At 39.5% G+C, this 27,108-nt stretch overlaps 2 protein-coding genes across 2 annotated transcripts in view; both read left to right on the top strand.

The window, feature by feature from the left end:
* The first annotated feature begins 819 nt into the window (after nt 1-819).
* Nucleotides 820-17,636, top strand: LOC135479084 (DNA replication licensing factor mcm2-like). Its single transcript, XM_064758809.1, has 17 exons — nt 820-913; nt 3,839-4,053; nt 4,914-5,086; nt 5,742-5,827; nt 6,416-6,590; nt 6,910-7,019; nt 7,247-7,356; nt 8,321-8,528; nt 9,403-9,537; nt 9,841-10,377; nt 10,850-11,014; nt 11,539-11,613; nt 12,154-12,237; nt 13,182-13,337; nt 14,390-14,572; nt 15,156-15,311; nt 16,425-17,636. Exons 1-17 carry the CDS (start codon nt 908-910, stop codon nt 16,533-16,535), a joined length of 2,685 nt encoding a protein of 894 aa, XP_064614879.1. The 5' UTR covers nt 820-907; the 3' UTR covers nt 16,536-17,636.
* A 3,034-nt stretch (nt 17,637-20,670) lies between these two features.
* Nucleotides 20,671-27,108, top strand: part of LOC135476165 (uncharacterized) — a 49,020-nt gene continuing 42,582 nt past the window's right edge. The window contains exons 1-6 of the mRNA XM_064756096.1: nt 20,671-20,733; nt 22,189-23,396; nt 24,608-24,787; nt 25,749-25,805; nt 26,143-26,334; nt 26,802-26,911. Coding sequence (XP_064612166.1) covers nt 22,208-23,396; nt 24,608-24,787; nt 25,749-25,805; nt 26,143-26,334; nt 26,802-26,911 — 1,728 coding nt within the window. The 5' untranslated portion in view covers nt 20,671-20,733; nt 22,189-22,207. The remainder of the gene's footprint in view (nt 20,734-22,188; nt 23,397-24,607; nt 24,788-25,748; nt 25,806-26,142; nt 26,335-26,801; nt 26,912-27,108) is intronic.

The following is a 27,108-nucleotide window of genomic DNA, read 5'->3' as shown; positions in this document are numbered from 1 at the left end:
TTTAAAATGTTATAGAGTCAGTAATCCAGGGCTGAAACAGTGAAAATAAATATTGCTTTATAATTGGCGGTTATCATATATATGTTCATGCATATATACCTGTACGTATGTACACTTTCTGAATTGTGAAAAATGTTTTCCATGGAAATCAGATTTACAGGGCTTATTATACCAATTTGGCGCGAACACTTCTCAAGAGAGTGCTACTTTTCTTCATTGATAAGACAACTGAAGAGTGGAAATCAATAATTTCATGTAGATTCTCCGGGCGCCATAAAGTCTACATTTTACAACCGATCGTCCACTTCATTCTTCTCTTAATTTTTTTCTATCACGTCCACATGTATACTAACCACCTTGAACATTGTTCGCATACTTGGGTTGCGTTATTTTGACGCTTTGACCGCCAAAATATACCCTCAAGAAGTAGCTTGCTTACATTTGATGCATAACTCTTAAGCGATCGCTTTTGTGTTGTGTTCACAAATGTTTGTGTTTAAAGCCTCCGTTACTGTATCCTTGTTCCACTCACACAGTACACACGAGTACTTCTAAAGCGCGGGAAAACAGCGTAATGATATTCGAGTTGACAGTGGGTCAAATAACTGAGGCACAAATGTAAAAGATATTTCTGCGTTTAATTACACGTCGCATATACATATGAACTCATGTTCTGTTTTGTAACTCATCACTGCGCTTACCTTGTTATGTTATAAGCTAAAACTTTCACAAGTACAACGACCTATTTTCAACGGTGTAATTTGTCCTGACGGTGCTGCCCCTGTTTGACCCCAATGACCTCTCATTGCCCGCGCTTTACGATCACGTTGATCGCATCTTTGTGCAGAAAGGACTTCGTTAAATTGGCGAACGGTGTCTGTGGGTGATCTAAGATTCAGCAACTGAAATGACGGTAATTATTCGAATAATTTATCATTAATTTAGTGGCGTACATATAAGCCTGCACACAGTTTTCTCTGTCGTAGACGACGAAGTTCGGTATGTTGTTTCTCGGCTACTAGTCGAGCTGCGCGGCTCGTCGAGTGTTATCATCAGACCTTTTAGTCCATCCAGATGAACTCAGTGTGCATATTCTGACATTCATCCTAACACTAAGTGCATCGCCGACTCTTAAACAAATCGCCGCATAGCCCAAAGTTAAGGTAAACACTCCTACCGAAACGCCCAGCTTCGGTCATAGACTTCCACGGGGACAATTTCACTGAAAAACCGGCTCGAAGCCTACGTTATTTTTGCTATCCACCGATTCCCCAAAACGCCCGAATTGTAATATGTCAGAACCAGCATTGGTATACCATCCTTCAACAGTAATCCAGCCGTTGAAACTTTCGAAACCCAAATCACACTGAGTCCATCTAGATGGATTAGAGATCTTTAAAAATGGCTGCTTTAGTTGCGTGGTGTTTGTTACTTAGATGTGTTGAGTGTTAACAGATATACGTGGAGAGCTAGCACTAGCCTGGTAGTGTGCTTGAAACAGTAACATAGATTTGCTTCTGAAAAATTTCAGTTCGCCTAAATGCTTAGTCTGAGACCTCGATCTAAGGGCGGCATATATATAGAGGATCTCGGACGAGTGACCATGTCGTATCAGATTTATTAAACGAGAGTTTAAAAATTTGAAAAATGAACAATTTCATTTGTTTCAAGCCTCGGGCGCGAAGTTTTTGAGTCAACTTCAACAAAGTTGATCCTACATGGCCACGAGTTTTGAGATTCTGTTTATCTCATAAATGGAAAATCTAGAAAAAGTATAAAATGTCACGAGTTTTGAGATTCTGTTTATCTCATAAATGGAAAATCTAGAAAAAGTATAAAATTATCCCTCAAATCGTCGAGAGGTGACAAAAGTTCGACAGAACATCTACTCTCGTAAGCTTAGAGAGGATTTCTAAATTATCAGCTATATACATTAAAACACAGCAGCAAATAATCGTTTTTAAACGGTTTACAAACATGTCTATCAAGGTAAGACTTGGTGAAGTCGCAGGAGAAGCAGACAGGAGTGTAGCACGTTCATGAGTGTGAGCGTGCAGTTGAAATTTTATGGGCCCACACATACTGACATTCGCAAGGCATGTTCGACTAGTCTGCATTTTTTTGAACGATTGTGATTGACTGAATATAGTGGATGGATATTCATCATTTTCGATGTGGATGTTGAGGACTCCACCAGAGATCCCCCACCACCCCTAAAGATTGGTGCACGTGACCTGATTTCCATCTTCGGCAAACTGTGTTAGATGCAAGAAGTTCAACTAGTGCAGGCAAAGTTTGGATCAATGTTGTTTGTGGTAATGCAGTTGCGGAAGTAAACGGACGAGGCTGGGAGGAACTGACAGTAGAGCCGAGAAAGTTGGATATTTGGTGGTGCTGGCTATCTGAAGTTAGGTTTAGTAGACACATTAGTATAGTAGACAATTTCCCGTATGTTGTTTGTTAACGAGTACTGTACCTGCAGTGGCAGCATGTGATGCTGTTGCGACTTTATGTAACCGACACCGTGAAAGTTCAGCAATATAATCAGATATACTCTTACTTGTACATATATTTTGCCAGTATTTAGTATATTTTCTGGCATTGTCTATAGAAACTTTCAGTCGTTATGCCATTATTTTGTCCCAGAAATACAGTCCAGTCCATGTGTAGCTTCTGATCGGCTGATTTTTATGAATGAACTACTGTGAGCCAATCAAGTACATGTAGCTCTCATGTAGAGGTGGGATTCGATATTTATCCCACCCCATGTCCGGGGTCACGTTTATGGGATAAATGCGGGGACTGCTGGCACCCCTCCTTAGTCCAAGAGATATGTGGATCCATTTCTGGTATAATGCTTACAAAGAGCTACCCTTTTGTTCAAGCGTAGGGAACAACAACCCGATTTGTTAGGCCACAAAGTCAACACGGCATGTAAGTGTAAGTCACAAGTGTGAATTATCAAGGATTTACTGGTCATAAAGAATACAGAGCGTGGAAAAAATTGTCAGAGGAGCAGAGAATGTCTTATCTAACATAATTTAGTGTAGTTTTACCCGGTTCATCCCTGTACTGGTTCATTTTGCCCAGATTTTAAAATACTGATATTTTAACCTGGAAAACGCGTCAGCTTTGATCTACGCCTAACCCCACATTTAAAGATCAGAGCCGTTACCCTTGGCTACCTACATGACTATGCTCAGGCTTTATGTCCATGTTGTATATGCAGTCTGTGTGAGCCCATAAAAAGAATGATGGATAACTCACTGGAATATGCTAAAACGCCACTCTAGAATTGACTTTGTGCATGTTAAATTTTTGTTCTTTTTACCATGAGTATGTATAATGGGAATGGATGTTTCACTAAAAAGGAGACCAGAAAAAAATTTACATTAAATATAACTGACGTAGGACAAATGTAACATGTTACGCTCTAAAAATATATGCTTGACCCATGAAAACCTAAACATAAACTTATCTTTAACATTTACTCTCGTTTCTAACATCAATAGAAATTCAGTTCATCAAAACAAGTGCAAGTGAAACTACATGCGAGCAGAGGAAATGTCCATCAGAGAAATTGTGCTCAGAGAGCGTGCATCTGTAATGGCACAGGGTGTTAGACCAATACAACCAACTGACTAATGAACAGATCTTTGTAGATTTTCCATCTGTTTTGTAACAGTCATGTAGGGCTGCATTCTACATGGGCTACATTTCACAAAGACCAGTGTTCTTAACTTAGTCTATGATTACTTGTCCCATTAGAGTCGCATCTACCACTAACCCCACTCTTCACGTTATTGTAGTAACTTGTTCTTACATTAATATATTGCAGGACCCAGTTTCCTCTGATCCTTTCTCTACTGCCACAAGTCCCTCACGTTCCTCTAGGTCGAGGAGGGCTAGCCGTGGGGACCCAGTCACCTCCAGTCCAAACAGAGATTTACCTCCCTTTGAAGATGACTCAGAGCTGCTTGGTGAGCCAAGGGATGAGGCTGCGGAGGCAGAGGAAGATGATGGAGAAGAGCTGTTCGGGGATAACCTGGAAAGGTACCAGCTCATCATTAAATTTTTTCATAGGATCCACGGCATGGATGTTCCACGCTTACAAAATGACCTATAAAAGTATTCAAGCTGCGCTGGTTGTCGCAGTTTGTACGCGAAAACGGAGATTGTGACTGTCGTTTGAGGTACTTGAATTTGTATTTTAAGTACTTGAAAAGTTCTTGAATTTTTTGGCCCGTCAGGTGTGCGAACCCGGGGTTCAAGCATTACATTTTCAGTCCTCGAAATTTTGTGCGAACGATTGTTTTGTTCGCGCAAAGGTTACGCAAGATTAAACTGGCTTAAAGTTTTTTGCGTTTGCGCGAAAAAACAACCATAATCTTAAAAACATATTCATGTCCATCAAATAGTCCATCTTTGCTACTAATTAAACGACTTTTTATGTTTTTATTTTTATACCTTCCGGGGCCCTCCATGGCCGAGAGAGTTAGCACACCTCTCACCAATGCAGTCGCTGTGAGTTCAAGTGCAGCTCATGCTGGCTTCCTCTCCCGCAGTACGTGGGAAGATCTGCCAGCAATCTGTGGATGGTCGTGGGTTTCCTCCCACTGTAATGCTGACCACTGTCGTATAAGTGAAATATTCTTGAGTACGGTGTAAAACTCAAATAAATAAATTTGTATCCTGACATATGAAAACCTTCTGCTCGTAAAACAACACTATAAATTGGTGCTTTTTGGCCTTATGTAATTTATCGTCCAGTGGCTCGGGTTCAGAAGAGTATCTGTCTTGGGCATCAAAAGGGGTTCCAGCTCCTCTGGAGTGTAGAGGCCTGCAACTTTTCCTTATAGTTATACCGAATCAGAGAGTGGCAGATGAGTTCATTGATGTGACTTTTGTTGTAGAGATTACCAGGCCATTCCTGCCTTGGATAGATACGACCAGGATGTGCTGGATGATGATGATGACTACTCAGAGCTGTCTCAGGGACAGCGCTACGAGGCAGAGAGGAGCATGCGCAAACGTGACAGAGAGGAGGGAAGGGCTACTGGCCGCATGAGACGGGGACTCATGTATGGTGAGAAAATCCAACTTCCAAAATAAAGCTGATCAGTCAGTGGAAGGCAGATAATTCTCACGCACGTGAAAGCTGTAAATATTGGTGCCATGAATATTAACGCCCTGTTACTGTACGGTAAGATGGGTCCCTCAGATGGTCATGGGTTTCCCATGGACTGTGCCTGGTTTCCTAGCACTATAATGATGCCTGCCTTTTTGTAAGTGAAATACTGCAGATAATTTCCACCATGACTAAGTTGTACACATTGTGAGGATCCAAGAAGGTGTTTTAAGGCCAGTTTGGAAGGTGAAATAATGTAACTCTACCAAATACTAAAATGTAAGTTGCAGCAAAGAAAGTAATATTTTTTTAAGTTAATTTGTCTCTAAAAATGCACATTATGCAATGAAATCTGTTTCCTAGGGCTCTGAATGGTTTGCTCCCAGCATAATAGTGGCTGCTGTCATATAAGTGAAATATTCTTGAGTACATCACACCAATCAAATAAATAACTAAATCAACTACCTCAACCAATGAGCACCAATCCAGTTTGCCTCCAGCCATACAAATGAGGTTTTTGGTGTGTTAAATTGCGAGTGTCAAGATCCCAAGGTAAATGAAAAAAGTAATTTCTTCCTGGATAGATTAGGGGGATGTCACTGCTTTGTTATAGATGAGTCTGATGATGACGAAGAACGGCCAACACGGAGGCGACGAATCGCTGAACGAGCTGCTGAGGGCGAAATGGAAGATGAAGAGGTATTGCTAACTATAAATGTGTGAAGTGCAAAGAAAGGTTTTAATGTTAAGCAGCATGTACCAGTCATTGTAAAGTGTGAAAATGATTCTCAGCATGAAATAAGCATTCAGGAGCAAGACATTGTGATTTGGTGTGTGATTTTCAATTTCCGAATGTTTTCTTTATGTTCCATTCATTCATTTAGAAAACTACATGCAGTAAAACTGAGCCTCAGTAGTGCTAAGCAAATTTTTTTCTGGCTTGTCTGAAAAACAGAATTGTTAAATATAATATGAAAGGCCAGTGGTGACCACATGACCTAACTGTGACAGGATCATGCTCTTCCAGTGGCCATTTTTGCCAAGATCTGCTACACTTTGTTCAGAGTAAGTTTCATGATTATGAAATGTAACGCAATCTTTATTTTTTTATATTATTAGATGACATAGCATGTAGAAAGTTTTACAATTGAGTTTTTTAGATTTTCTTTTTTTTTCTCCATTCATAAACCACAGAAATTGTGCATGATAACCGGTATCAGGATTATTATAGGAATCAAGACAAAGTATGCAGTGTCTGTTAAATGCTATGTTTGTGTGTATTTTTAGATGATAGAAAGCATTGAGAATCTTGAGGATATGAAGGGACACTCTGTCCGGGAGTGGGTCTCCATGTTGGGACCAAAGACAGAAATTAAGAACAGATTCAAAAATTTCCTACGAACTTTTGTGGATGCCAAAGGTCACAATGTGTATAGGGAGAAAATCCGACAGATGGTGGAAGGCAAGTTTATTTACCTCAGTGTTTCTCTCATTATTTTCATCAACCTCATAACAATTACACAGATTGTACAAGAATGTTATTGATGTTACCATTTAACTTCCTGTTGTTTGCTCATTTAAATATTGAGATGAGTAGGTTTTATGTTATCTGTTTCTGGTGGGGTCCATTTCTTTAGAACTTGATGGCATTTGCAAGTGTGCATCTGGTCATTGCTCTCAACATTTTAATTCATTGCAATTGTGGGAAAATTTGTGATATTCATGGGGATATGACATTGACTCTTCTTTCTTTCTTAATCTAATTATGACTTAATTTGCAGCTAACCGAGAGAGTTTAGTGATTGATTACAACATGTTAGCCTCAGCAGAACAGGTGTTGGCTTACTTTTTACCTGAGGCACCCGCGGAAATGTTGATTAACTTTGACGAGGTAAGTTTTCAGTATTGAACATATGGACTTGTGAAAAATCTCAGAGAAATCTGCATGTACGTATTAAATTGGTTCTTTTATATTTAATATTGTTTTGACTAAGTTTTGTGTACAGTTTCAATTTGTGGCTCCTCAGAACCTCAGTAAACCGTAACCAACTTTTTCCGTAAAGAAATTTTAGTATTTTCATTGTGGACTACTGAATTGACTGTTGTGTTTCTCTTCAGGCTGCAAAAGAGGTCGTGTTCAACATGTACCCAAACTATGAGAAGATTGCCAAGGAGATTCATGTGAGAATAGCAGAATTGCCTCTGATTGAAGAACTGCGCTCTCTCAGGTAAGATTAAAGGAGAACAAATTCAGAGAGTAAACCTCATTTTGTTTAATGCAGGTAAGTAGAAAAATCGCCAAGTACTTGTCATGATATGGCTGAAATACTGCTGAGATGGCGTAAAGCCATAAATATTCATTCATTGGTCACCACACCACTGGTGCAAATCATTGGTCAGTTGGCTTGGTCAGTAATATCTCTTACAAAAATTTATTTATTTGATTTATTTATTTGATTAGTGTTTTACGCCGTACTCAAGAATATTTCACTTCTACGACGGCAGCCAGCATTATGGTGGGAGGAAACCGGGCGGAGCCTAGGGGAAACCCACGACCATCTGGTTGCTGCCAGATCTTCCCAAGTACGGCCAGAGAGGAAGCCAGCATGAGCTGGACTTGAACTCACAGGGATCACATTGGTGAGAGACTCCTGGGTCATTACATGCAAAAATTTAAGTGAATACAAGAGAGTTCATGGTAAGGCAGTGAACCTTATTCAGAGATTGGCCCTGGTTTTCTCCAACCTTAATACTGGCCACTGTCACATAAATGAAATGTTATGGAGTACGGTGTAAAACACCAATCAAATAAATAAATCAAAGATTGGCCACATTCCACATGAATATAAAGGAAACATCATAGACTGTGTGTTAAATGATCAGCCTCAATGTCATGTTCAGTGGCTGCTCTTTGAAACAGTTTAGATTTGTTGCAGTCGAACAAATCCAACATGAAAAGCCTTCAGTTTTTTTTTTTATTTTTACACATATTCAGAAACTTGCCAGTAAAATTAAGTCCCTTGTCTTCTTTCTTTCCCAATTTTTTAAATTTTTACTGTCTTTCTACTATGATGACAGGGTTCATTATAAGTAACACATAACTGTTTATGGACAAATTATTGTAAAACATACCGCTTGAAATAAAGATAAGTTTTTTGATAAGATGGCAAACATGTCCTTTTTTGTCTGCAGACAGCTTCACTTGAATCAGTTGATTCGCACCAGTGGTGTGGTGACCAGCTCAACAGGGGTTCTGCCTCAACTCAGCGTCATCAAGTACGACTGTAACAAGTGCAACTTTGTCCTGGGGCCTTTCTACCAATCCCAGAACCAGGAGGTCAAGCCAGGGTCATGCCCTGAGTGTCAATCATTGGGGCCGTTCGAAATCAACATGGAGCAGGTGAGGGGTAGTCATTCACACACGTGTTATTGGAAACTTTTGTGACAGGTGTCAATCTGTTGTAAATCTTTAACCTTTTCAACCACAATAGTACTTTATTCAGTGAATTTATGCACATAATTAACATGAAAAGCACGTCAAACATGATTTGTCTGTGTCATTAAAGATGTAAGCTTCATAAAACTGTGCAAATTATTTCTCCACACGCCGCCGTTCTCTCAGAATGTTTCCAAAATATTGGTTGCAGAGTGGGTTGAAAGCGTTAAAGAATTAGAGTAATTAACAACAGAGGTGTTAAAATTTACATTCTTGTATGGATGGATGGATGGTGCAGGTATTTGTGGGCTAGGTGTGGGTATGATGTGACAGGGTTGGGTCCCATTTATGGGCGTTAACATGAGGCTTAAAGTGATGAAGCACCAAAATGTTGATTGGTCCCATTCTGATAAAAAGGGACTCGCTGTCAACATAGAAAATGTGAAAGAACATCCAGGTGTTAATGCAGGTGAGGGATGCAGAGTTCTTGATTGACAGGTGTCACTTGAATGTATAATGAACACAATATAGTTGCATATGATTATTATGCTTGTTTTACAACCTGATTGAGTGGTGTCAGTTTCCGCTGATCTCTTTGACACCAGTGCATGTGTTGCTTATCTCTCTAAGAGTGATGTAGAAAACTTGTTTGACTTTTAGAGTGGTGGATTTCTTCTGATCTCTTATATTTAGGGCATTAACGCATCCAAACAAAAAAAGTAGTGTTTGTTAATGAACCAATGAAACTGGTTTGAAGAAAGAGCTTTAACAAATGAATACTGCAGTTAATTATGTAGTTGATGTATGTTTAATGTAGCGTAACTCTTCATTATTGCAGACAATTTACAAAAACTACCAGAGAATCACAATTCAAGAAAGTCCTGGCAAAGTGCCAGCTGGTAGACTGCCAAGATCTAAAGACGCCATTTTATTGGATGATTTAGTGGACATGTGCAAACCAGGAGACGAACTGGTGAGTGAGGGAAACAAGGAGTTGAAATTTGTGGTAATAGACGATATGAGTATGTTTGAAGTTTTTCATAACCAATTGTAATAAGTCACCAAAAATGAATGCATTATTCTCCACATAACAGTTTATACCTGAACAGATTGGTTGTTAAAAGTCCTTGGTTAAATTGTCTTTGGAAGTGCTTTGCAGTTCCAGTACTAAACATTTCAGTTACATTAATACAGATGATTTCCCAATCATTTGTTAAGTATTTTAGTTCTTTTTGCCTGACAAGTATTCAGAAAATGTGTCCTATTTCTTCATCAGGAATTGACAGGAATTTATCACAACAACTATGACGGATCGCTCAACACAGCAAATGGCTTTCCTGTATTCGCAACTGTTATCCAAGCCAACTACATTACAAAGAAAGACGACAAATTGGCTGCGAACAGCCTGACTGACGAAGACATCAAGGCCATTGTGGCGTTATCAAAAGACGAGCGAATCAGTGAGAGGATTTTTGCCAGCATGGCACCCTCAGTGTATGGACACGACGACATCAAACGAGCAATTGCGCTAGCCATGTTCGGTGGAGAGCCCAAAAACCCTGGAGGCAAGCACAAAGTGCGCGGTGACTTAAATGTGTTGTTTTGCGGAGATCCAGGAACAGCTAAATCGCAGTTCCTGAAGTACGTAGAGAAAACGGCGCATCGTGTTGTCTTTACAACTGGACAGGGAGCCTCTGCAGTTGGTTTGACAGCCTACGTTCAGCGTAACCCAATTTCCAAGGAATGGACATTGGAGGCAGGTGCTCTGGTGCTGGCTGATAAGGGCATCTGTTTGATTGATGAGTTTGACAAGGTGGGTGCTGCTGATTTATTTGAGAAGTTTTTCAAGTCATACTACTTTTAGAGGTCAAAAATTTTATTTTGACTTTGCACAACTTAAAATTTGTTGCAAGAGAAATGTAGTAGACGCAAAAACAATGGCTGCACCATAGCTGTAAATAATTGTAATTCCCTTTCAAGAACAAAAAATAATTGGGAAATATTTATTTACTAATTTATTTGATTGTTGTTTCACGCAGTACTCAAGAATCAGCCAGCATCATGGTGGTAGGAATCTGGGCAGAGCGAGGGGGAAGCCCTCAACCATCCGCAGGTTGCTGGCTGACCTTCCCACGCATGAATTGTGAAATAAACAGCAAATATAATATAATACTGTGAATCAACTTGCTGCAGCAAGTGGACATTTAATGAGTGAAAATAAATGTAGAAGTGTTTTCAGTAAGAAAACAATATTTATCACATGGTGTAATCAATCTTTGTTACAGATGAATGATGCAGATAGGACAAGTATTCACGAGGCCATGGAGCAACAGAGCATCTCTGTGTCTAAGGCTGGTATTGTCACCTCACTGCAGGCTCGCTGTGCCATTCTGGCTGCTGCAAATCCTATTGGCGGAAGATACGACCCTTCCTTGACATTCTCAGAAAACGTAAGTTAGACTTCAGAAATAAATGGAGCTGAAAAAACTGTACACACATTAAAAACTGGTTATCTCCGGTGTGAGACTTTTACTAGGTTTTTCTGATTTAACTGCTTTTCAAAAAAAATTTCAAAATTCTCTCTCATGGGTCTTCCCCAGTATTTAGTTGTTATTTGCTTTAATTTTTGGCTTTAAGGAAAGATTTGTCCATTGTTTGTAAGGTTGACCTGTGAGTAAATTCCAGAAATTTGTTCTTTTCCTTGTATTCGTTCTAACCTATTGAGAAACTAGAGCTATCATTAAGATTTCAATCTCATCCTTGGTTTGCTCGGAAATCTTTCGAGACATATACGTTGTGAATGACAGTCAAAATGTCTGAAGTAGTTGGCCACATCTTTTCTCCGATCTTGATTTTGAACTCTTTAACTTAAGTACATACAGTGTGTTAATAGTTCTGAGGTTCGAAGGGAAAATTTGAAAAAAAAAAAATATTTTATGTGATGGTAAATGTTTATTTTTCTTTCCATGAACAGGTTGACTTGACGGAGCCCATTCTCTCTCGTTTCGATATACTGTGTGTGGTAAGAGACACAGTGGATCCTGTGCAGGTGTGTCATTTCTTAATTTATCAAAAATAATGTAGTATGATTTGTTGCATGTTCAGATTTGTTACTCTAAAGTGTAATATTTTACAGTTGTTGTACCTTTGACAGTTGCTGGGGAGATTTTTATATGGAGCTTCAGAATTTGTCAATTTTACCCTAATTCTTCTAATTTTTGGGACAGCTGGTCTGCTCTTTTTAGCCAATACACAAGTTATTGTAGCAGGATTATTTAATTTCCTTTTTCACATGGTTACTCCATCTAATGAACAACATTTTTCAAAAAAAGAGGGGAAGGAATGTAATTCCTTGCTTTCAGCACTGCTAATGTCTGTGCTTAAAATTAGAAGAATTAGGGTACAACAACTGTAAAATATCTTTTCAGTGGTCCAATTTTCTTCTTGCCAAATATTTCATCATTTACATTATTCACATCCCAGAACTGCTGTACTTACATGTTGTTGCCCTGATATTTATGTTGTGAAATGTTGCTGACATGGTGTGAAATCGTAGTCGTTCACTCAGTTCCATATTTTGTTCTGGCAGGACGAGAGACTGGCTAGATTTGTGGTAGGGAGTCACATGAAACATCACCCAAATGCCTCAGAAGATGCTATGAATGGAAAAGAGGTAAGATAATACTTATAGGGGCCTCCGTGGCTCAGTCGGTTAGCGCCCTAGCGCAGCGTAATGACCCAGGAGCCTCTCACCAATGCGGTCGCTATGAGTTCAAGTCCAGCTCATGCTGGCTTCCTCTCGGGCCGTGAGTGGGAAGGTCTGACAGCAACCTGCGGATTGTCGTGGCTCTGCCCGGTTTCCACCCACCATAATGCTGGCCGCCGTCGTATAAGTGAAATATTCTTGAGTACGGCATAAAACACCAATCAAATAAATAAATAAATAATACTTATAAATATGTTATTGTTTTTGCTTCCTTTTAACCACAAAAAGAAGAAAGATATCTGATTTTCCGTTGGTTTTCTGTAAGCTTTAGAAAACTTCAAACAGTCAAATTAATTTCTAGTTAAAGGCAGTGTGGTTTCAGCATGAAATGGGTATGAATGTTGACAAGGGAAAAATTAATTTAAACCACCCAGTTGAATTTCTTGAATACCATGGAGATGGCCTTTTTATATTCCTCAGTTTAGCTGAGCATGAAAGCTGTTGTAAATTCTGTTTTTATATATAAATAAGAGAACACCCACTGCTGTTTGTGAAATGTCCCTCTTATCTAATGACCTTGAAAAAACTGACACAACTGTCGTGAAGGGTAACTGTGTCAAGTGTTCAGGTCTCTCTTAACAACCTAACTTCCAAAGAAAGTAATGTGGTTGCTGTGAATGTCGAATTTTTGGCTGTATGAAGTCTTGAAAGTGGATAGATTACAGTATATTCCATTTTGGCTATCTGATAAGAGGGAATTGTACAATTTTGCCAAGTTACTCAGTTGAATTAAATGTTTCATCATTCACTCGCTTATAAATAAATAAATCATTAGATAAACCCTTCTACAACAGGCATTCACCCAGTAATTGAATCATGCCTGTGATATGGTGTTGTGTTTCGCTCCTCAGGATGGCCTGACTAACACGACAGGACTGGAGCCCATCCCTCAGGAGTTGCTGAGGAAGTATATCATCTACGCCAAGGAGAAAGCTCACCCTAAGCTTCATCAGATGGATCAGGATAAAGTGGCCAACATGTACTCTGCCCTGAGAAGGGAGTCAATGGTGAGCTACAAAAACACTATGGGGTCATATTATAGTTATCTGGGGCATTGCCCAGGATGAGGGTTACTGGCACTTTGTATTTTGTACCCTGTTTGCTGAGTAAACTAAGGAATGAATTTATACTGCAAAAGACCTATCAGATTCTGTGCAGAAGACTGATGTATTGGCTATTTCTAACACCCACGTCAATGTTGTCACACATAGACCAAGGGAGATAACCTTGTCAACAGATGAAATAGGGCATCAGCTACCGGCTCATGACTGATGTTGGCACATGAGAACAGTGGAATTTTGTTTTGATAAAATAGTGTTTCCACTGGTCCTTTTTATTCAAAAGTTTTGAAGTTCTGATGAATAAGCTTCCAAAATAGTATCTTTAATCATTATATCAAGGCTTGTATCTAAGCTGAAAGTGCTGGAAAACAGAGGATATTAGGCTGTAAATGTACATGGCAAACGTTCTCCTTCACCTGTGGAGAAGTTGATGAAAGATTGATGGCATGTAAGTCTGTCAATCATATGGGGGAAAGTTTATCAGCAACTTGATTTATTGAGTGGCATTAAACAATCAAGAAATGCTGGTATTTATAATGTAGCACATAACCTGGTGTGGATTTTATTGCCAATTGCAATGCTGTCAAAAAGACATCACTGTCAAAAAAGCTCAAAAAAAGTTCTTGCATCACACAATCTAAATCAGGTGCTTTAGATCTTTGTGTGTGTTGGCTGTGGCTGTAACTCTGGAGGTTTTTCAAGTGCCTCGTGAAAGCTGATATTCTCTTCCCTTGTAGAAGTGAAAATTCGTCAGTATGGTGTTAAACACCAATAAGAGTAAAGATATAAGTAATTCTGGGTGTGCTGTTCACAGTGCTTGACTGCTGGTTATACAAGCATGCATTGTCCACATGAAAACGGTCAACCTGTGTGATGTATGATGGTCGCTGGTGTGTGATATGTGAAGTCTGTGATGAAGCATGGTGTGTGCAGGTGTATTAGCCATTTATTCGTTGGTGAAACATACATATAAAATGCGTGTATCACTATTTTTTCAGTCAACGGGCAGCATCCCTATCACGGTCAGACACATCGAGTCAATGATTCGTATGGCGGAGGCCCACGCTCGTATGCACCTGAGAGATTATGTAAATGAGGATGATGTAAACATGGCCATTCGCATCATGCTCGAGAGTTTCATCAGCACACAGAAATTCAGTGTCATGAGAAGTATGAGAAAGGTGAGTAATAAAACTTTGGTGTACATCTGCACGTCTGCTGCTACTCTCTTGTAAGGCAACGCCGATTAGAATGTTTGTTTTACTGGGAGAATAAATACTTTCTTATTACCTGAGATGGGTATAAAAATAAAACTGAAAAATGATCTAATTTGTGGGAGAAGCAGTCTCAGCAATTATTTGTCCTAAGAACATATTAACGTGATTGGAAAGCCTTGAAAAGATTGAAAAACAGGAATAAAGTCATGTCAGTGTGCCCAAGATGAGTTGTTTTCTTCCATGGATTGACCACGCTTGTCCAGTTGTAATGACCGTGGTACTGAGTAGTACCACAATTTTAGACTCGGTACCTGGTCGCACCACATTTTAGACTCGGTACTGAGTGGTACCACATTTGGTTTTCTCCAACCACAATCGGACCACTGTTGTATAAACTAACAGCCCCTGAGCATTTTAACATGCGTCAAATATCAAGAGTACATCGACATGTATGAAAGGTTTGAAGATTACTGCCCTACGTCATTAATCTGCTATAATATGCCTTTCCATAAGTTAAAAGCACTGATATTTTCTTTTTCTTTTTTAGACTTTCAGTCGTTATTTGGCATTCAAAAAGGATAACAATGAGTTGTTGTTGTTCGTCCTCAAACAACTTGCTCAGGATCAGCTGTCATTCCAGAGAAACCGGTTTGGGATGGATCAGGATGTCATCGAAATTTCTGAGAAAGACTTGGCTGATAAGGTATTAAGTGCTAGCTTACACCAGGTGTGGGGTTAATCCCAGCCCTGGACAGGGATTTTGTAGGTTCCCAGGCTGTCTGAGAAAGACTTGACCGCTCAGGTGTTAAGTGCTAGCTTACATGAGGTGTGGGTTCCATCCCAGCCCTGGACAGGGGTTTTGTAGGTTCCCAGGCTGTCGGTGAAAGACTTGGTTGATAAGGTATTAAGTGCTAGCTTTCACGAGGCGTGGGTTCAATCCCAGCCCTGGGCACGGATTTTGTAGGATCCCAGGCTGTCACTCTTCGCGGGGCCTTGGTTGACTACAGGGGGTTTATAGCATAACATAAACATTCACAGAGGGCCACTTGTCTTAAGTTGATGTAGTATACATACCTGTATATCACATGTTAGAAAGTTTATCAGTAACTTGGTTGAGGAGGGTAGGTTACACTGGGCACTCTGGTTTCCTTCCTCCTTGAAACCTACTGTCACTGATTAGCATAGATATAGCCAGAATTTGAAATGCGGCTGCCTCATTTCCAATTTTGTCCTATTTTCCCTATCTCTCTCCCATGATAACTTTGTTTAACGGAGACACCCCTCTGGCTAAACCTATGCTGTTTAGTGAAATATTCTTGAGTATGATGTTGATCAAGTGAATAAATAAATGAGGCATTAAGTATTAATGGGACTTTTTAATCAACAATATAAACTCAGTAATAATCTTGAGACACAGAACAAAAAGTTGGCGGTCAAATGTTCATATTGGAAGAGATAAGTACTGTATTGCTGCTGTTGACTTCAAAGTTGTTTGTACAGTGGAAATGGTCTGCAGATAAGTAGTACACACTGATAAATTCCAAGCAAGTCCTTGTTTATCTGAGTACATCATCATATGTTTCCTCAAGTTAGTTTATGGGAAAGCAGTATTGGCTGGACATAGTGAGTAAATCTTGAGTTACTTGCAAAAAGATTATGCGAACTTGTCCCTCGTCTGGGTAAGTGATTTGTGTTTGCATTAGATATTCCTACACAATAATGCCTCCTTCACCAGACTTCAGTGCTTAGGATTGATGCCACTGATCCACTAATGTCATATTACAAGTATTTATACATCGTCTAATACTTTTTTCAGGCAAGACAGATCAACATTTTCAACTTGACAGAATTCTACAGCAGTGACCTCTTCAAGTCCAACAGATTTTCCCATGATTCCAAGAGAAAGATGATTGTGCAGGCATGGTGATATTTTTGGTTGAATGGATTGTTATATTCTGGCAAGGCTGGCGTCATGAGCCGTGCATGAATCTCGAGGGAATCCTTCATGTAGGCTGACGTGAATCAACCAACGTCAGTGCTCTGTGCCAAGGACCTCCAATGATGCCAGTGTTGAAGTATGAACTTGAACACAGGGAAGTGCTCAAGGTACACAAAGTGTGCCTTTGTGTCCCAATAAAATCATACTGAAGATTCTGACTTCTTGGCTATGTACAGTATAAAGGACAGGTGGATTATACAGTGGCAAAAATGGACCATTTGCTGATCAAGTACGGACAAATGATACGGAAGAATATGTGATGTGGATGTGCTGACAGTGTGTCTCTTACCTGCATAAGTACATGTATGTGTATGTCGGATTTTATTCCACAGTTAGGTACAACTCAGAATTTTTAATAAAATTTGAGAATATTTAAATATGAAATTGTGATGTAAATATTGAGATGCAGAGTGTTGCAAATTTTTGTTCGACAGTTTAAAGAAAAATTAAATTTTCCTGGAAAACAGAAAAATATAATTCACTTTTGAACTCTTAACAAGCTGAAAAACGCAGCACTAACATTTTGTGACAAAAAATCATGCGTCCTAATATAATTGCAGCCCACTTCTGAAAAATATAATCATAACATGTGCTTTTTATGTTAAAATTTTTATAGTATTGAAAGAAAATTTTCATAATAAGTGGCATAAGTAAGTAATACCAATATCTTACATGCACAAAAGATACAGAGCAGAGCTTTGTACGAAGACCAGTTAATCCGGGCTGATAAATCCATTAAGAATTGCAATAAGCAGCAGCTAATGAAAGTTTATTATGTTTGCCTATTTAGTTCCATTTTATCGAAATTTAACTAAGTGATGATGTCAGGAACAGTTATGACCATCGTACTACATGAGCACACTGATTTAGTTCAAAAGAGATGCTGTGTAGTTCTTTGAAATGGTCTGTATGTGATGGGATAATCGGTTACTTATCTGCGCTTGTCAACATTGTTATGAAATTTGAGCAGAAGACACCAATGAAGACTTTAAATGCTGTTGTTATTGCTGATAGAAAAAACTTTGTATAGTTATTTTATACCATGTGAAGACTTTGTTTTATTTTTGAGTGGGGGGCTCTGTGGCGGAATTATTAGCGCGACAGTACGGCACAATGACCCAGGAGCTATACGTTTGAAAGTCTGCCAGCAAGCTGCAGGTGGTCCTGGTTTCCTCCCACCATAAAATGACCCGTCGTCGTCTGAGAAAAATTCATGAGTACGACGTAAAACATCAATCAAATAGATGAAATAAATACTTTGAGTAAAGCCACCATTTCGTGGTTAGCGTGCTAATGCAGCCACATGACCCAGGAACCGCTCAGCAATGTGATGGCTATGAATTCAAGTCCAGCTGATGCTGGTTCGCTCTCGCGTACGTGCGAAGGTCTGGGATTCCATTCTTCCCAGCGTAATGCTGACTGCCGTCATGAAAGTGAAATATTCTTAACTATGGCATAAAACTCCAATCAAATAGACAAGTAATATTTTTTTTATAAAGCCACGAGGATTGTACACGGCGTGGCTTGTTTACCCCTTCCAAAGGGGTGAATGAGAATCCGACAATACTCACGACTAAGGTAGTCGATCTTACTGATATGAGAGGAGTAGGTCCGCATCTGTGACTACTGCCTATAACTTACCCTTGATGCCCTTAAAAGCCATGTGGCCTATTCGTTTGAGGCCAGCCGAATGCGTTATCGCTGGAAGATCGTCAGAGATTATGGTATCACTAAAGATCTACTGATCGGATGGCCATCTTGTTCAGAATTCTTACGTGCTTGGTGGTAGGAGCATAGAAGTCCATAAATCTGAACAGATTCTTTTGAATCGTATGCAACAATTTCCCAGAAGCCTTCATTGAGCATACAGTTCGAAAATTCAGTGTTAATACTGAAACCGCCTCCATTACATATAAGACATTCTGTTTTAGCATGCAGATGTGGCCAATAAAATTGTGCGACGCGAAAAAAGTACAATGGGGAAAGGGGTGCTCGTAGAAAATGCTAGTGTCGTTTCAATGAAGACGGAGTTGGGTCGGATGTACGAGGTCATTAGCGTCAAAGGTGTTTTGGTGAGGCAGCAAAAACACTTGTCCGCGCTTTGTAACATACGACAAGCACACGACGCGGTGGTAAGACTGAAAATAAGATTGAAAGGGACGTCGAATTCATGTAAGGCGAAATCAGGCTTTATCAATTTATTGTGATGTTTGCATGTCATGAGAAGACATTATCTTGGAGAAAATTCTCGAATCTCACTGTTATCAGCTGAAAGCGACATTAAAACCTATGCAAGCTGACAACTGAACCTTGATGCATCAACAAATGAACCTTCAAGCTATCACAAAAGCATTACGACAAGCCTCCATGATAATAAGGAAACCAAGACAACCCTTAATACGTTATGGCTTCTCTTGATTGGTCCGATGGAAAGAGACTGACGGGCTACACAAAAAAAGAGACACAAACCGCGAAGAAAACAGATTATATTTCCGTTGTGCATGGTATTGCACTGCTTCATGCATGTTTCACCCTTGTGTACAAGCTATAGTCGAGCCACAAACATATCGAAAAAAGTGACATCTCAAAGGAGAGACTAAACTAGTGTACAGCTTTGGAGTAAAAAGAGTAAAAAGCCCAGTATGTGCATGCTTGAAACATTCGTGGAAGTTTATTTTCTGAGTTAAAACAACATGAATGTTTTGAGAGCCCTTTCTTGTTCAATACCTTCTACTGATGAGTGGGAAGTATTCCAAGGTTTCGCTGTGATATCTCACGCATGAAAATGAAATATTTAGCATACAAAATGCAGAAGTTCAAGGTTTTATTTTAGTATTTCCTTCATGGAAACAGCCGAATATGACATGGTGAGAGTTAGAAGTTTAGAGCTGAAGTCATCAAATTAGAAAACAGCATTCAAAAGGATTGCAGCCTTTCACACAGAAGAAAAACTGATGTTTTACCGAATCAATTTCTTTGCCACGTTCAGAACATGAAGGACTGTCACAAATACCATATTTACATAATAACTGTCTTGATGGGTATATAATGTGTAGAATTTTGAATGGCAACTGTTTCAATTTTTCTGTCACGTTCTCTTGTGAAAGAAGCCGTATTGACTCGTCACTCCATGATTCTCCACTCGGAACGCCAGCTATAGGGGCCTAGTTTTACTAGTTGCCAATTTTGTCTTTAATATTGAATAAGAATATTTTGTACAGATTTTGGGATCATTTATTGATAACCTTCCAACAGCTGGAATTTCAACCTTATCGTTATGTCTAAAGGTACTTAAATTTACCTTTTTATTCGCTATAAACGAGCTCAATGCTTTGTCCAACGTATTCCGTACGATACAATTGTCATAATCAAAACCGCTTCTACATTCATTAAATACCGGTATGTCTCATAACGATAAACTTTTGCCTTCGTTGTTCAGAACATCTCTGATAAAAGCAATAGCTAGTATCAAAATACATCGGCTTCCTATAATAGAAGACATTTTTATTATTCCAATAAAGTCATCAAGTTTGATGAGCTGGTTTGACACCTTCATTCCTAATTTCCTTCCAAGCATGTAAAGCATTTGTTTGTAGATTTCTTGTAACTTTATATTTAGTTTGGGTGAACTATATTTGCAATAAAAAAGGAATCTCAAAGACCCAGTCTGATTAAACATATCGTTCATCATCAATTACTAGTAACAAGGCTCGGTCCCAGATAAAACGCCTTATCCACGAGAGCTTTAAAACCTTATTCGTGATACTAAAATCCCAAGCTGACAACTTATTTATCATAGTTGTTCTTTTGGGAATTTTAAACTTGAGGGTGGTGTCAAGTGGTAAAGTGATGTTAATTCATTGAAGAAGCAGCTGTTCACAATGAACATCTGAGAAGGAGCTCATTGACTAACAATAGGAACATCCTAGTCTTTAAAAGTACAGTAACGCAATACACTGGCTCGAGATACCAATCTGGCCATGTGTACCTATCCTTGTTTGCTGACGTCGCAGTTGTCCCCCCTGTAGAGCATGACGTAGTTGGTGAAATTATGGGATAGATTTCAGCGGGTCAGAGTGTTCGCATTTCTTCCTAAAATTCTATCCACGAAGATCAATCGGTTCGGGTTTGTGGGTTTATTAATATGATCAGTTTTTTTTTACACTAGTCATTTTTCTCGGATTGCTATTTGATCCAATAGAATTGAAAATATCCAGTGCAGCCCCACATCGGGAAATTTGCATATCGGGCTTGTGGTTTACTTTCCCATTTTTCTTGATAAGAATGAAGAAAATCTGGGCTTATTTATATCCTCCACTATATGTAAATTTATTTCGAATATCTTAAGTTGAGATTTAGTGAGAATTTATCTTAGTCAATGTTTACAATGTTTTGATGTAAGCCCGGACCACTGTCCACGTTTTCCGCCACTGAGAAACGTGGATTTATTTCAGCTCTAGTCAATCAAACTGGAAAGAACTGTTTTCCTGTTCAAAATAAAGAACACCGTTAACTTATGCGAAGTTATGGGGATTTAACTACTTAAGCTAAGATTAACACTTAAGGCTACTTCAAGTTATTGAGACATTAAGGATCTTTTTTTTTTACAGGAATTAGACAAATTGTCGTTCAGATGGCATTAGTTACAACCCAGATGTAACTTAAAAGCACGGTTGTCAACAGTGCTCCTTAAGTCTTCACTTCCAGATTTTTTCTTCCTTCCTTCTGTGATTAACATGTGAAGTTTGCAGATTGTGCAGCTTTATCTCAACTCAAAGTTAGTTGTCAGACTTTTCAGGCATACTTACATGCAAATGAACAATCCAATCCTATTTTCTATTTATGTTAAATATTCTATTGTCATCATGGGCACAGTGTGGGGTCAACACTTTGTTATGATACCTTTAATAAATCTATGGTAATGAATGTATTGAGTTTTTCTAGTAGCCTGTATACTTTGTATTGGTGCCTACAATGTTTTAGCTTTTGTTTGGCTCTAGAAATAAACTGCACGAAAGTGGATGTAATAATTTGCTCAAAACCAAATGGCTTGTTCGCCTTGAATTCTGGACATTTCACAGTGTTACTCTGATTACTTAAACAAACTTCCACAATTTTCCACAATAACAAGAGAAGACTGTTGACAACAATTTTTGTTGAAAATTAAATGTATGTTGTGTACAACACGACTCTAACCAACACCTGAAACAATTTTATTGATGAAGCCTGATAAAGTAGTTCTGCTCGAGAAGACCAGTGATGAGGCCCATGTTTGTCGCACAGGCTCCAAAGGTCAGGCTTGTCTAGCGCTGGCAGTGATGTAAAGTGAGTGTAGAGAGGGGCTCGTGTTGTGTAAGGAGTAGGGGATTTGTAAAGATCCACATAAGGTTAGTTTGGTTGTTTACTCTGAGCACACCAGATTCTTCCACCCATAAACTTGACCTGCAGAATTCTTGAGATTGGCATAATCCCATTAAACGCTAATGGATCAATCTAACAGTGTACAAGTAAAGTACATTGCATTTAATATGAATGGTAAGATTTTTGTTGTTAATCCCTAGTTGTATCTGTGGGTTTGTAGAACCGCCAGTACTGAAAGGATGGAAGAAGAAGAGCAGAACAATGGAGTGATCATTCAGGAAATGCTGGTCCAAGGGGAGAAACTTGTGAACCAGGTGACGGGTGAGACGATGACAATAAACCTGGAGGATGCTTCACAGATTGTACTGCAGGAGCCAGATGGAGGTGCGACAGGGTTACAGGGGGCAGTGCACGAGGCGGTGCAGATCCAACCGGGTACATATCAGATCCTGACTGGTGAGGAGATACAACTTGGGGAGGAGATGGCCGGGCAGGAGGTGGACGGAGTGACGCAGATTGAGGTGCCCCTAGAGATGCTGCAAGAGGCTGTAGAGATGCTTCAGGGGCAGGACATTCAGGGAGACGCTGTGGAGGCGGCCATTGCTAGTATTGCCGCGCGCCACATGGAAATAGCGCAGGTAGGCGCAACAGATGCAGAGGGAGATATGGACATTATGGAGGTGACCCAGTCCGACATTGACGCAGCCAATGCTCATGCTGCATATAATCCAGAGTTACTGAACTCCACTGAACCAGATAAGGCTTTGCCAGACACATCAGAGTTGGAAGCCCTGACTGCCAGTGACAGGGACAACATTATCACGGTAGCTGATCCAGAGACTTCCAAACCTTCTGTGGTTCTGGTCTCTCAGAGTGCTACGGCCACGAGTTCAAAACCCAGAGACATGGTATCCCTTCTATACGGGACAACGCATTCAGCTGTTCCTATACCTAACACAGTGCAAAACAGTTTATCTTCAGAGGCTGTGCCCCTGCAGACTGTAAGCAATGCTCAGATACCCCAAACTGGTGCTGAAGTCTCTAAAACAGCAGCTACAACCACATCAGAAACAGCTGATGTAGATACAGCATCACTGCAACAACCTATCTCTAATTCTGTGGCGGAATTGAGAGGGGATTCCGAAGAAAGCTACCTGACTGTGAATAATTCATCTAAGAATTTAGCTGATTCAAGTGCTGTACATGGTGATGCTACGTCGATAAATTCTAAAGGCACTCGCTTAGTTCAAGAGAACCCCCCACCTATGGAACCTCCTCCCCCACCCCCTCCTGATAAAAAGCCAGATTATTCTGAGCCCATAGAGATCAAAGAAAACATGGAGATATTTGTCGGCTCTAGGAAATGTATCGTTCTGCCTAACCCTGACACTGGCAAGCTGTGTGCATATCCCTTGATACCTATTGGAGGTAAGTGATATGTTTACACCAGAAATTTTTCAGATGCAGTGACAACAAAAGTCACACCATGTACTGTATTTCACCGGAAATTTGTCATGTAAAAAGGCACAGCCAGAAGCACACAAAGGCCTTTAAGTGATGCGTTTGATGTGAACACATAAGCTTTTGTGATAAGAAAGTAATCAGACTTCATAAAACCTCTTACGTGGCCCTGTTAGGTGGACGAATCACAAAAACTGTTAAGTGGGCCTATAAGGTGGACGAATCACAAAAACTGTTAAGTGGGCCTATAAGGTGGACGAATCACCAAAACTCTTAAGTGGCCCTATAAGGTGGACAAATCATAAAAACTCTTTAAGTGGCCCTGTAAGGTGGACAAATCACAAAAACTGTTAAGTGGCCCTATAAGGTGGACGAATCACAAAAACTGTTAAGTGGCCCTATAAGGTGGACGAATCACAAAAACTGTTAAGTGGCCCTATTAGGTGGACGAATCACAAAAACTGTTAAGTGGCCCTATAAGGTGGACGAATCACAAAAACTGTTAAGTGGGCTTATAAGGTGGACGAATCACAAAAACTGTTAAGTGGCCCTATAATGTGGACGAATCACCAAAACTCTTAAGTGGCCCTATAAGGTGGACAAATCATAAAAACTCTTTAAGTGGCCCTGTAAGGTGGGCGAATTACAAAAACTGTTAAGTGGCCCTACAAGGTGGATGAATCACAAAAACTCTTTAAGTGGCCCTGTAAGGTGGACGAATTACAAAAACTCTTAAGTGGCCCTACAAGGTGGATGAATCAGTCAAAATCTAACAAAATGTGTAACTTGCTAAATGCTAACTTTGGGTGAAATACACTAAGATTCTGCTAATGATCCTACCATGTCGTTTGAAAGTGAGTGTTCATTAACCCAAAAATCTAAATTTTATTTAGATCTCAAAACACTTCCTATGCTGCCTGTAATCTCATGTTTAAATACAATTCCAATACTTCTCTTGGGCCAACTGCAACTTTAGAATTTGCCTTTTATTTTCTGAGTAAAATTCCATGGCCTGAAACTTTCCAAAGTGGCAAATATATACTGAGTACATCTACTAGTGGGTGGTTAAATATTATGCCGAAGACATTGTGTTTGACAATTATTAAGAGAATGTCCAGGGGAAAGAAAAAAAGGGGCAGTATATGAATCGTTTTAATTGGGCTGCATCGTGCTGGCAGGAAAGAGGAAAAGAGGCAGACCGAGAAAGGAAATCAAAGTTGAACCAGTGCAAGAAGAGATGGCTGAAAATGGAGAAGACAAAGAAAATGTGAGCGGGACAGATCCTGCACCAGTGCCAGGCAAGCCTGTTGAATCCCAGGCCGATGCGGCAGAGTCTCTTCTGGAATTGTCCAATACAGGTGAATATTTAACCTAAGAACTTAAGGCAGTTAAAATAAACTAAATCAGCATTTCAGGAGTTCCATGAGTTCTTGCAGGGTTCGACGAGACAGGGTGCAGATTAACTGGGGTAAAAGGCGTGATTTTGAGCCATTTGCTAAACTGAATACACATTTTACATTGTCAGGTCTATGGCCTCAGTGGTACTGTTAGCAGCCTCTGTATAAATCACATCTGTTAGCTGCATTAGTTTGGGAAAGCCCCCATTTTATCGCACTTAACCTTGCGTGAACTTCCGAGACTCATGAAATACATGTACCAAATTGCCTTATTCTGATAGCTTCATGATAACATTACCTTGGAAACTTTTGAAGCCAACTTGGATTTTCATAAAATACAGAAATACATATACATATAAAAGGCTGTCTATTACTTTTTGCTCCAGTCCTCTAGTTTGGATAGTGATACCAGTTTTGGGGTATACATTCAAGTAATTACATTCACGTAATGCTACTACAGTTCTGGTTTTCTGCAGCTGTTTCACCAATAATATCTTTTATTGACTTATTGAAAAGTTTGTCTGGAATATAGTTGTTTTCCTTAGATCTCCAGAACAGATGGTTCCACAGACATGAAATAATGAGATAGGAATTGACGCAATACTAGTGGTCAAAAATTGTCGTCATCCTACATGATTTAATGGTGCCATCAATGTACATGTATTACATTCTATTTAGAGACATTGTAAAACATCATCATGGAACTGGATAAAGTACTACCTGTGACATAAATCAAAAGACATACAAAAATATGAAAATTTGTCCTTTTTGTGATAACCTGGGCTTTATTTGAGGTCATCATTTTTATTTTGAGCTCCTGAAAACGAGTGCATGAACAAACAGTTTGTCTCTCTCTTCATACGTACATGTCTGAAGCTGTGTTTGTGACGAAAGTTTTGAATTGTTGATGAAAACATTTCAGGACCAGATGGTGTAAGGAGAAGCGGAAGGAAGCGTAGGAAAGCCAGGACGTTAAAAGGTACTGATATGTTTGTGTCTGTAGATAAGGTATATAGGTAACCAAGAATCAAGACACTAGGTTATTGAAAGACGTTTCATGAATGTCCTACCATCACAGGCTGAAATACTGCGGTTTTGTGAATACTGTCGCCTCTTGCAAATTAAGAGGATTTAAGTTTTCGTTGGATTAGTGCAACAAAATCTAATCAAATTGAAGAGGAAAGCGGGCAGGAAAACAAGGGAAATAAGTGTGTAAAAGGTGTGATACTAACAGGTTACAAAGTAGTCTCCCTTCACATACATTACTTCCTCCTCAGTGATAGTCACATTATTGATGTCGTTTTTTCTCCTTTCAGATTATTCCATTCTGAAAGGATCCAGTGATGAAGAAAGCCAAGATGACTCAGAAGAAGAATTTCACATATCTGACCTTGATCTGTCTTCTTCTGATGAAATGATTGAGGACTCTGGTGATGAAGAATACAAGCCCAATGGACCAAGGAAAAAAAGAAAACCTGATTACAACAGTAACCCAGCTTTGTTACTAGGTAACTTATGAGTGGCTGTGAACATGCTTATTATTGCTTATTGAGTCTATCCCTTTAAATCCCTTTAAATGGTCGATTTAAAGAAAGTCAAGTATAATCCATCACAAGCAAAATATCTCTGTTTTTGTTCACGCTATGTTTTACTTGTTATCATGGGACCTAGCTAGTATAGACAGTTAAAGCCTTTGCCGACTCACTGCTGCGACTGTCTCGACTCTTGACCAGTGTGGTTGCTTGTTTGAATCCAGCTCTTACTGCATCAGCTGCTGCATTAAGTGAGGAGGCATGTCTAGTGATTAGCAAATGCGAGGGTTTTACTCCAAGCACCTTGGTTCCTCAGTGAAAAAACCTGGCTACTGTCATATAAGTGGGAAATTGTTGAGTATGACGTGAAACTAGTCCAATAGTTAAGCAAAGTACTTGATACCTGTGTGTAAGGTCAAGCTAATCTTTGTCACATGTTTCAGGTCAAAAGCGCGGTCCTGGTCGCCCCAGACGGTACCCTCACCCTGGGCAGCCAGCCCACCCTGCCCAGATACCTGCCATCTTGGTCAACGGGCAAACTATCATGATTCAGGTCTGACAGAACAATGTACAATTAACATAGGCTAATGGAAAAGTGAAGTCATTTTTCCTGTAAAAATGTTACTGCACTTTTGCCTTGTGAAACTGAAAAAGAAAAGATGTACATGCATGTATTTACAGACATACAGCTCATTCTGGAGAAAAAAAGAAAAAAGATGTAGACTGACTCTTCAACCTTTTTTCATATGA

The sequence above is a fragment of the Liolophura sinensis genome, chromosome 1 (genome assembly GCF_032854445.1).
Source record: "Liolophura sinensis isolate JHLJ2023 chromosome 1, CUHK_Ljap_v2, whole genome shotgun sequence".
NCBI classification, from domain to species: domain Eukaryota; kingdom Metazoa; phylum Mollusca; class Polyplacophora; order Chitonida; family Chitonidae; genus Liolophura; species Liolophura sinensis.
The sequence above is the reverse complement of the archived record's forward strand: the minus strand, read 5'-3'. Positions and strand labels throughout refer to the sequence as shown.